Here is an 11,636-nt window from a genome sequence, read left to right as displayed (position 1 = left end):
GTAACACTTACTATTAAAAAGCAGCAAGCTCTAAAGAGCCTGACTTCTTCCCAGTCTCCTGGAAGGATGTTCCAAGGTCTACCACATACATTCTTAGACTCACAATGTAGTCAAAGAAGTAACTTTGTTTTGTTAATGAATTTACTCCCAACTTTGCCTAGCAGACTGTGCTTTGAATAGCCATGGTGTCTGTCACTTTTGTTCCAAATGACCCAAATTTTATTTTTTTTCTTTGAAACCTCCATTACTTGTCTTGTTCTAGGGGAGAGCTCAGAATAAGAACTGCTTTATTCCCAGGAAGAGCTGCTGCCCCAAAAGGCAGAAAAGTACCTCAGAAACCATGATTCAGAGAGTTCTGTCCTCACTTCAGGATTTGTTTCTAGCTTCAGCCCCTTGTCTTTGTAAGTGACAAAGGGAGATTAAAACTGAGCAAGAGAGTTTTGGCAGCGCACAGAGATGCTGGCTTTGGGAAATGAGTCTGAATATGAACAAGATCTTGCAACAGCAGCTTGGGGCAACCACCTCCCAGCCATCCTTCCTGCCCAACACAGCATGAAGGAGTAGCTAGAACTGAGCAGCTGCTCATCATCTGGGATGATGGAACTGACACTGGAACTAGAGAGTCCTGTGCAGCACTAACAGCAGCGTTGGCCCCTTGCTCTGGCACCTGCAGGGGCTGAGTTACCATTCCCTTTGGAAGCAATGGCAGGGGTTCCTGCCAACTGCTTCAGGGACTCCTTTTTTAGAACTCTGTGTTTTGGGGTCGAAGCTGAAGGGTGTTGCTCCTGTATCTTCACGCAGAGATGCCCACAGGACATCCCACCCGCTTAGGAAAAGTGCAGAATTCTCATGTCAACAGTGAGCCTTGCTGAGTTCACTGCTCCTGTGCTGCTAGCTGTGGTCTTACACCACTGTGGTGGCCTCCAACAACAGGTCTGGACTGGGAGAAGGAGCAGACTTTAATCCAAATCTACCCTCTCCCCACCCAGAGGTGACAGGACAGGAGTGATGCAACATGCACACTCCCCAGCTTACTACAAACCCACAGCCTCCACTGTCTGGCTTGCATGAGCTGGAAGAGCACCTGTCTCTCAGTGCCAAAAAAAAGTTTCAGGCAAGCAGGTGCAGGCCAGGGCTGAGCCTCCAGCAGGGTGTTCTGCACTCTGTCTCCTGAAGCATTGGTACAGCTCTGCTGCACTCTTGGTGGGCTGGATACCTCAGAGGTGAGTCTGGCACAGTCCTGCTTGCAGTGAATGTTGGGCAGGTGCACAGTATTGAAAACATGCAGGGAGGTGCTGCAACAAGGCCACACTCACTGCCTTTCTTACAGTGTTTACCACAGGGCTTGGCTGGTTGCTGCCTCAAAACATCTGAGCTGATCTCCAGTGACAGAAGCCGTGTTAAAACCCAGCAGATCCCAGGACGCAACCAGAAGGACACAAGGCCATGCTGTTGGGTGACCTCCCTACTACCTGTGGACACCAAGGCAGTAAAAGGTCAGTTACCTCATTCCTGCTTCCAGGCCCTGGCCCCTGTTCTGAGGCTGGAGCCTCAGAACAACCCAAGGAGAGTGTGCAGGAACAGATTTCTTGGCTGTTCACCTTGTAAATTCTTTGGAAAAAGGGCTGTGTCTAGGTCTGTCTGCACAGCAGTTAGCATAATAAATTCTGCTCCTTCTTATGGTGCCAAGTCCTTCCCCCTGCCTTTATAGCCTCACTGTCTTCCTTCCCAACTCCACAGAGTTGTGCAGCTGGAATAACCTCATATTTCCCATGTCAGCTCCTTTATTTTTGTCTCGGCAACACAGTTAAGCCTCAGCAAATGTGTTGGGCATCTTGTAACAAAACTTGCCCAACCAGTGTATGAAACATTTAACTGACCCATTTCCTTTTTTTTTTTTTTAATAAAATTGGTCAGTCAGCAGCTTGGGGCAATGTACAGTTGTAATTTTCACCCTGACGGGTCAGAGATGCCACTGTGCTGCTCCCATGACAGAACAGCTGGAAAGCTGCCAGCTGTGTGACAACCTCACCCACAGAGCATTAAAAGCAGTTGAGAGCATGTCACAATGGGCTCAGGAGAAGACTGAATTTCCATTTTTACAGTTAAAAAAACCATCTGCCAACATATTATGCAGTGTGATGGCGTTGCAGGAGCAAAGTTTGTCTGAGCTTAGGTCAGAGCTGAATGTCTGGGTAGGAACCTGCCCACCACCCACCACTGTTCTCTGTGCCAGTGGTCACACTGCACCATCACTCATAATAGACAAAGGAAAAATCCCAAAATCCTGTTCTGTTTGGATGCTTGTTCAGGCGTGCCAAGCTTCGATGATTGATGTATTTCACAAACTTCATAGTTTCTTTGTCTCTATAAACTAAGGCCAAGCAGTTGTCCTCTGGATTCACTGTCAACAGCTAGAGGACACAAAGATAAGGAAGTAAATCAGTTTCACAAAAATAACTGGTAAAATTCTTAACAAAAGACAAAACAGTGTCAAAAGTTAGTTAGAACAAAGGTCTGATGTTAGAAGATGAACTGTGACACTATTTTCATTTTAATACCCTTTACCTGAAGCACTGTTATACATTAAGGGCTTCTGGACTTCTTACTAGTGTGACTGCTCAGCACTGTCACTAGTACCAATGCTAAACGTGACCCCACTGAATAGCACTTCCTTGGAAAAATGTTCTCTCTGCTACAGCCTAGTGTCCCTTCAAGGCAGGCTTCCCAATGGCCCTGGGTGCAGGTGCTATGAGGCACTCTCAGGGCCCAGGTCTCATGCTTTAGGTGAACAGCAGCCTCTTGAAGCTGAGGCCAGAGTGTCACCCATGAGCAGTGACTGGGCCAAGAAGGCTCCACTGTGCTACTGAGCACCCTCTGCATTATGTTATGCAAAGTGTAATTATGTCTCTCCACCCTAAACAGTTTTATCTGATTTGCAGCTAGCAATTGAGGTCCTTACCTCTTCATCTTCACCTTTAGCAATGTAGGAAGTAAAGCCACCATATTCAGGATCCCAGTCTTAAAATAGAAAAGAAAGATTCTTAGAAACCTCAGTGCTGTCCAGGCTCCATGCAGCCTTCCAGGAGATGCCATTTTTTCACCCCGTTCCCCAAACCTACTGGATAAAAGGTAAGTATTTACTTCCTGCAAGTCTATTTGTTTTCTTCTGTTCAGAAACAACTTGAAGCAAATATACTGGATTTGCCTTTTATGGTAGATGGTCTATATAAAGTTGTTTGGTGCACTGTTCCTCACCTGTAGAACAGTTCTACCCTAGCAGATATGCTAAAAGATTTCAGTATAATCATCAGCATGTGCCAGATGGTTTCAGCTGTACATTCTGGCCTCATCTAGTCTAAGATGCTTGTGTTTAGATTTTTTTTAACACTATCTAACTAGCAATCAACCCAAAATGCCTAAACATGCCTAAAGTAACTTTTGAAAACCTTCCCTGGGCTTTGTGAATTGGAGGTGTAGTGATAATTCTGATGAGGAAAGGGGTGGAACCCTCCTGGTGGGTATTGTGGCCATCGTGAGCCATTGCTTAGGAGGAAAGGTCTGGGAGACTCAGCCTTTCCCTCTGTCCAAGCGCCACCTCCTGGCAAATGCGGGAAAAGCCAGAGATGATTCCAAGGCCACAATCCCAAACACAAGGAGGACAATTGAAACCAGGGTTTATGCCTAAGTGAGGACTAGGACAAAGTCTACAGACACCTTTTATGTAGGAAAAAGCAGGGAAATTTTTAATGTTTTAGCACGGAGACTTCTGAGAACTCAGAAGTCATTCCTTTATGCAAACCTTGTAAAAGGAGAGTCTGACATCTCTCTCTCATCCACTTACCTTCACAGCCACAGAAGAAGAGCAGGTCAAGAGCAAATTCTGTGGCTTGAGAGTCGTGGACAAGAGTGTAGTGCCCATGGGTCCAGTGTCGCAGCTCCCCTGCACACACAGGAGTGCCTGAGCCTAGGAGAGGGCACAAAACTCAGTGAGAGCCATGAAGCCACATCAGCTGAGCTCAAAGCATGTGAGGAGGTCAGTGATCTCACAGCACTGTGAAATTGTCTGCTGGCCCCAGTGAAAAAAGGGTAAAACTACAGATCACATGTCAGTATCTTTCCTAGAGGTGACTCTAGGTTAGGTACTTGGAACAATGTTTAGGAGGGGGACCAAGATTTGCTCCATACAGCCTTTGTTCCTGGTAAGTGCTCTGGTGGGCTTTTTTCAGTAGGACTTTTATTCCAGTGTCCACTAACTTGCAGGACATAGAGCAGGATGAGCATTTTCAAAAAGTTTACCCTTAAACTTTAGAGCCACTGTTTTAAACAAACATCAGCAATCAAAATCCAAAATTAATCTAATCTTTGATAGTTGTCACTGCTGACAACTAAATGGTTGTTTAGGCTGTCTTCTGAAAGGTTGAATCCTTTTTGCCTAGTTTTAGGTATCAATTTTCTAATTCTAAAATTATTTTACTTCTGACCTGCTCACCTTTCTCTTTTGGATTTATTATCTCATACAAGATTATGCTTTATATGAAGCAGGGGTATGTGGATGTAGAAACCACGTAACTATTGACAAAAGATTAACAGCCCCCTGCCCCCCAAAAGTCCCACCTTTAAGACCTAGGTATGTTTAAAATGGTATTTTCAAATTAGTCATTGATTTACTCCAAATTCTTTTGCAATGGTCACTGATTTCAGATAATCTAACATGCTTCAAAGTCCCATGTTTGTGCTCGTGCCTTGTGCTGGTTGCAGTACAAGGTGAAACACTAGTTCCAGGAAAATCACTGGAAATTTTGTTTGAATCCCTTCACACTACTGCTGCTCTACTCACCACCCTGTGTCTCACTGTCCTGTGCTTCAGGGGTGTTCTCAGGCTGGTGTGGCTGATGGGGATTGCCATTAGCTGGTCGTTCAGTCTCTTCCTGCCCAGGTTTGGGACTGCTGTGCCCAATAGTGTCTGCTGCTTGTCCCTCCTCAGCATCTTCATCCTCGTCAGAGGGAGCCAGGAAGTGCAGTTTTAGGCCAGTGAAGTTGGAAAGCAGTAGAAATAAGGCCTCAGAACGCAGCAGCTGCAGAAATTTCTTCAGGGTATCAGGGAGGCTGTCTTCCTCTGCTGCCTCATAGAGTCTGAAAGACAGGACATGTGTCTCCTTGCAGGAGAGCCAACAAGAACCATGTCCAGAGGGACAGCATTGACCAGAGCGGCCTCATGGCAGCTGCTGCTCAGCCTGATCACCAGGTGCAGCACACTGTTGTTCCCCACCTTTTATTGGCTGGCCCCCGACTACTCCACTGGATCTCTTTGTTCTCTAATGCTTCACATAGTAGCTGGTATTTCTCTTTCTAGGAGAATGAGATGCAGAAATGTTAGCATTTAGCTCCCGGGAAAAGAAGGCTGAAGACAAGTGTTTTATTTTTGCTGAGTCCCCATACAGCAATGTACAGGCAGTCAGAGGGATCATTCCACAGAATCTGAGTGGCTGAGATTGGAAAGGGCCTCTGGAGGTCACCTGGTCCATTCCCCTTCAGGTGTGAAACTTAGAAGGTGTTTTATCATGTGAAAGCAAGCCCTTTCCCAGTCTTCGTGCCATGTGGTACCTGCCAGCCCTCTGACCAGTTCTGGCAGATCACATCAAATTGAATGCTCACCTTAAGAAAGTCTTTCAGGAGAATTTCTGATCGCTCCTCAAATTCCTCCTGGATTTGAGCTTGGGAGTCCATGTCCAAATAAACGACATTGATCCACTCATACAATATTTCATGCTGGAAGAGAAATGGATTAGAACACTGAATTTTCAAAAGTGAAGGAGATTCTCCAATACCGAGCTGGCCACACGAAGTCCTACACACAAACACACTCCATTGCTTTATTTCATTGCACCACAGGTATTCACCACATTCTCTGAATTACTGTAGGCATACCAAACATACAAAGATGCATAAGAGAGAAACTGGCTACAAATATGGACAGGAAATGAAAAGGAGAATGGAATAAAGATTAAAGCATCCCCAGTGCATTGATGCATTCCCTAGCAGGTATTACAGGAACAGGACAGAGACAGAAATGCAGATGCAGGCTTGTTACTCACATCATAGGGGATGTGTGGGCTCCTGGCCAAGGGGGCTTCAATGTGCCGTGGAGGTCTGGCCACAGATGGGCCGTGGAACCAACCGCTCACTGACAGGCGGCACTTCTGTGACAGAACTTCTGACACCTGCAACAGCATTGGGCAGCACATCACTGGTTAGACAGGACTGGCTACCATGCAAACTCATAACAGGAGATGGACTTGGCTCCATTGCAAATGGACTTGAAGTCCATTGCAAATTTATAGAATTCCAGTCTAAGCTTTTACTCCAAGCTCGCAGAGAATCCGTTCTCTCTCTCCCTCTGAGAACTCTGAGTCATGGATTTTTAAGACAAAATTAAGTCACTACCTGAAAACAATCAAGGCAGTGACCAAGTAGAGGCTGCTGTTAAATAACAACTGTAGAACATAAATTACACAAAAATAGCCCCCAAGTGGCCTAGGTCAGGACATGCCCAACCTATATCACTGATCATCTTCCTCTCCAGCCTTCTGCTCTCTGGCCCTGTTTGATACAGTCCCTGGTAACTCAAGTATGCAGGAGGGTCAGATTTCTGTCAGGTGTTTGTGTCATACAGATCCCCAAATTATTCATCTTGTTCACAGGCATTTTCCTGGAAAGTGTCAGAGTACTCCTTAACTGTATCAGCATTTCTGCTGCAGGGCACTGCACCATGTCTGTGTCACTGAGGGGGTACAGCCATATCTGCACAGTGCCCTTGCACTGTTGGCTAGGTGATGGGTGGCTTGAGGAGCTCCTCTGGAGCAAAGTCATAACCACCACATCAAAAATGTGAGCTAGTTCAAAACAAGCCAACTAACAGAAAAAAGTGAGAGCCAAATTAATAGCAGTGGCTTGCCAGGATAATAACACAAAATAGAAATGGAAATTTTTCTTTCCCAGAATGATGCAGCTAGACTGATAGTTTAAAGTTTGCTTTGTTGGTTCTTGTCCTCCTTAAAGTCCTTGAAGTCCTCTCTTCAGAACACAGAACTTAGAACCACAGTTCTTCTCCCTCCCCATCAGGATTGTAATAACACACAGAATGAATAACCACAACAATGAGGATTAAAAAATTAACAAGAGACAGCTCCTTGCCTGATGGAAAGAGACTGGAGACACTTCAAAGAAAACCAGTGTGTTCCATGAAGGCACTAATGACTTGGTGATTTGCTGTGGCTGAAAATGTTCTGAGGAAGAAAACATATCCTGATTAAGATATGAACTGGGACTTCTCTCTGACTTCATGACTCTGTGACTGGTGGGACACCTGGGTGTAAGGGATAGAGCTCAGAGCAACAGCTTGGTGAGGAATCAGTGCACCCCTGCATGGAGACAGGAAGAGAAACTTGGGGCTGTTCAGCGTGGAGAAAAGGTTCTGGGGCAACCTAAAGCCTCTTCCAGTGCCAAAAGGAGCTACCAATAATGTTGTAGAAGTACTTGGGACAGACAAGGATATGGAAAAACAGAACAAGAGGGAATGGCTTCAAAGAAAGGGTGGGTTTAGATTAGCTATTAGAAAGGAATTCTTTACTATTAACAGTGAGGCACTGGCACAGGTTCCCCAGAGAAACTGTGCATGCCCCATCCTAGAAATGCTCAGTGGGGCTTGCAGCAACCTGATCTAGTAGATGGTGTCCCTGCCTACAGCAGACAAGCTGGAACAAGATAAGCTTTAAGATCCCTTCCAATCCAAACCATTCTGTGGTTCTGCAGCTAGAAAGGGAAGTTACTGTCATCAGTCTGGAGTTCCAAGCACATTTACTGGCATTGCTGCCATCTCGCCTCTACTCTTGACCCTTCCAAAAGTTTGTCTGCTGTTGCCTGTTAGCAGTGTCTGCAAAGCCTGCTACAGCTCATCCCTACAGGGCACATTTTACTTATACATCATCTTCTCTGAACAAAGGAGAAACTCTTTATCTCCCTTCTACTGTTTGAGGTGAGAGCTGCTGTAAGTGGCACATAAGCTTCATCTTTTTCATCCACCTGAGGCTGAGCTTGGAGCTTTTACCGTCTGTGCTGTACAGATCCAACGTTCCCCCATCACTTTTCTCCCAGGGTGGGACGAGGTACAGGATGAAAGCAATGCTCCGACCTTCCAGCTCATCATCGTGGCACAGCAAGACATCTGCAATTTCACACGTTTTGCTGCTGTAGCATCTTTCCAGTATATGCATGATTCATTCTAACAACTGCTTCCCAGCTTTGTCCCCACAAGGATATGACAATAAAAAACATGCTCTTCCCAAGAACTGCATTTTCACTCATCAGCATCACCAGCCTGAGATCTGCAAGATTCACTTCTGTTGGACTACACTGCAATTGACAGATCGGGTCGCTCTGAAGGTACAGGCAGTTATACACCAGCAACAATTTTTTCATAATTTGTACTTCATTTTCAGACACTGTTTTGCTGCTGACAGCCTCTGGGACCCTCTGGAACTTGAATAAAATTAGGTATCCTAAAGACATTTTGTTTCCTACACATGCACAGAAGCTCTAGGGAAAGGATCACTTATAGACTGACCAGTATATTCATATTTAGCACAGGATATGTCAATAGTTGGCTCCAGTGCTATCTGGGTCACAGCAGAAAGCCACGCTTGGAATTCTTCACACAGAGCATGCCTGAAAAGATAAGCACACAGTAAGTATCCTCCTCTGTTATAAAATATATCATCGTAGACTAAACTAATGTACTGTCTCCCTGCCAGCTATTTAAACAGTTACAGGTGCTGTTGCTGTGAGTGACAGTGTGTTCCTGTAGAACCACACAGGTGCTGGCCAGGAATACAGCCCAGCGCTCACAGCACTGCTGGCAATAACCAGCAGCAAGCATGCAACCAGTCGGAAGGTGCACCGGGAAGCGTTTCAGAGGTAACAGATGGAGGAGAGCTGAGCATGGATGAAAGCTGAACACTTCAGTGCCTATGACAAGCACAGAACAGATTCAGCGCTCCAGGGCCGGTTTTTGGCCTGAATACGTGGGTAGAAGGTGGACACGCCGCGGTCTCACCCCGCAATCACCCTCCCTGAGGAGCCACCACAGCTCTTCCCCACCCAGAGAGAGCAAAGCCCCGAGCCCACGCTTTACCTCAGGGCGGCGACGTGGGGCTCCGGGCTTGCCCCCAGCTCCTCGGACTGCGGCGGCCCATGGAAGAGAAGAAGGGACGGGGGTTAGGGTGGCTCGGCTCGGCCCAGCTCAGCCCGGCTCAGCTCGGCCCCGGGCCCACCTGCCGCAGCGAGAGCAGGTCATTGCGCCGCTCGCGGAAGCCGAGGCCCAGCAGTTCATCCCGCAACGCCTCCGCGAACGTCGGGCCCGCCAGAAAACCGGGAATGACACCGTGCCGGAACGGTGCCGGTTCCAGCGCCACCGCTTCTGCAAGGGAAGGGCCATCGGTGAGGGGCGGGCACCCGGGTCACGCCACACCGTGCCGGAGCCGCTCCCCGCGGGCCCGGCCGGGCCGTACCGTGCCGGAGCCGCTCCCCGCGGGCCCAGGCCGCCCCCGCGCGCTCCCGCAGCGCCGCGTCCCCGAGGGCCGCGCAGAGCTCAGTGCGCGCCTCGCGCCTCCCGCGCTTCGCCGCCGCCGGCGGTACCGCTCCGTGACGCTTGGTGGCCATGCTACCGGCCGGCCGGACTACAACTCCCTGCGGCCCCCGCGCTCCGCCCGCAGTGTCCAATCGGATCGCGCGGGGGCGGGATGGGAAGCCGTTGGCCAGTGAGCGAGGAGAGGTGTGAGCGGAGCGCGGTGGGTCCCGGCAGGCGGCGCGCGGCGCTGTGGGCTGGGCGGGCGTTAATGGCGGACGCCGCTCCCGGCGCCCAGAACTGATCGACCGCTCCCGCCGCCTGTTCCCGCCGCTTCTCGCCATGTCCGTGGTGCCGCCCAACCGCTCGCAGACCGGCTGGCCCCGCGGGGTGAACCAGTTCGGCAACAAGTACATCCAGCAGACGAAGCCGCTCACGCTGGAAAGGACCATCAACCTGTGAGCGCCGCCTCGGGCCTGCCTGGCTCTGCCCCCTCCCGTCCCCTCCCGCTGACGAGCTCGTCCCCGCTCCCTCAGCAGGCTCAGCTGGGTTTTCCCTCAGTGCCGGCCGTGCTAGGTCCGGTGGGTCCCGGCCATTCGGAGGGCTGGGGCCCAGTGGTGGCAGAGCCCGTGTGCCGATGGGGGCTCGCCCCCCTCACAGGGGCTGCTGAGCCGCGCTGAGGGTACCGAGGGTTTGCCGGCCTTCGGGGAAGCGTGAAGTATTTGGTGTAAACACTTTAGTGCTTAAATACAGCGTCTGGCTCGGGAGATGTGAATCCCAAGTAACACGGGAAAGGTTTAGGTGTGTTGAGCATCACAGGCGTTTTCGCGCTCTTATAAGCATCCAGAAAGGCGGCAGAGAGACACAGAGTTTTTTCTTGGCCTCGCTGGGATTTGAGCTGACCCTGGGCAGTCAGTAGGATGTGGCTGGATGTGCCTGGTGTTTGTGGATTGTCTGGTACAGGTGTTGGCATTTAAATTCAAAGTGCTTGCTACCACAGAAAATCATCATAGATACAAACTACTTACTAATGAGTGTTCATATATTTTATATGAGAAATCATATATTTTGCTTCTTCTGGATTTGGGACGTGTTCTTTGCTATGTGCATCTGTCAAGTTGCAATAACCAGCAAATGTTAGCTATAACTGTCAATATTCAATTTTAGCTATTAATCACTGACACTTTTGTCATTTTTTAGTGTAGCTAAGTTAATTTACAGAGTTATGTGAAAGTTCAAGTGCGAACTTCAGAAATTGGAATAGTTCTGTCAGGTTTCTGAAGCTAAGACTCATGAAGCTGTTTTATCAAGCAGCATTTTTTAAAGTTGAGGCTGAGGGTTTTGATGTACAGACTAATGCAGCCACATCAGTATAGTATGGGTTAGTGTAATAGGTTATTATTAAAGCCATTTGTGTATCTAAAACCAGAAATGAATGGAAAACCAAATGTAGATGGTTTTAAACTGTAAATGGAAGTGAGAGAGCTTGTTAGTAAATGAATCTGTGGTTTGGAAACTGGTTGTTTTGGCATACTTGTCTACATGAGAAAAGGCTCATGTAGACAATGACAATGGCAACTGACTTGTTATTTTAACCACTGTAAAACATGAGGAAAATTGGAGGAGGAGGAGGGGGGACCAGTGTACGCTACTAAAGTTTGGCATGTTTGGGGAAAGAATCCATACCAAGAGGCATCTCAAGGAAAACATAAGATCAGTCATTCATTCTGATAATTCAGTTGTGTGCTACAAGTCAGTAAAACCATGGTGATAACTCATCACTGCTCTGCCCAGAACCATTTTCTTCTCCCTTTGGATTTAGCTGGACGATTCTGTGTTTCCTCCAGGTCTCCTGCCATCAGACCTCTCTATTATATGGATTTAATTGTGCAGTAACACTCCCCTGTTGCCCTCTGTGCTGTCTTGGACTGACCCATTTCTTGCCTAACCTTTCTTTTCTGTTTTCAGTTTCTCTTACCTGGAGGAATTGCTGAGTTTCCACTGCATTATC

The 11,636-nt window shown here is 48.0% G+C and overlaps 1 protein-coding gene across 1 annotated transcript; it reads right to left on the bottom strand.

Moving 5' to 3' along the window:
- Positions 1-2,081: 2,081 nt before the first annotated feature.
- On the bottom strand, positions 2,082-10,083 carry OGFOD1 (2-oxoglutarate and iron dependent oxygenase domain containing 1). The gene is made up of 13 exons (XM_058846383.1): positions 9,570-10,083; positions 9,333-9,478; positions 9,194-9,240; positions 8,627-8,727; positions 8,111-8,227; positions 7,198-7,289; positions 6,099-6,224; positions 5,659-5,772; positions 5,273-5,352; positions 4,841-5,136; positions 3,845-3,967; positions 2,963-3,021; positions 2,082-2,414 (listed from the first exon to the last, which is right to left on the bottom strand). The coding sequence occupies exons 1-13, from the start codon at positions 10,075-10,077 to the stop codon at positions 2,253-2,255; spliced, it is 1,971 nt and encodes a 656-aa protein (XP_058702366.1). The 5' UTR covers positions 10,078-10,083; the 3' UTR covers positions 2,082-2,252.
- Positions 10,084-11,636: the final 1,553 nt, after the last annotated feature.

This window comes from Poecile atricapillus, chromosome 10, assembly GCF_030490865.1.
Source record: "Poecile atricapillus isolate bPoeAtr1 chromosome 10, bPoeAtr1.hap1, whole genome shotgun sequence".
NCBI classification, from domain to species: domain Eukaryota; kingdom Metazoa; phylum Chordata; class Aves; order Passeriformes; family Paridae; genus Poecile; species Poecile atricapillus.
This window is presented reverse-complemented; position numbering and strand designations above follow the sequence as displayed.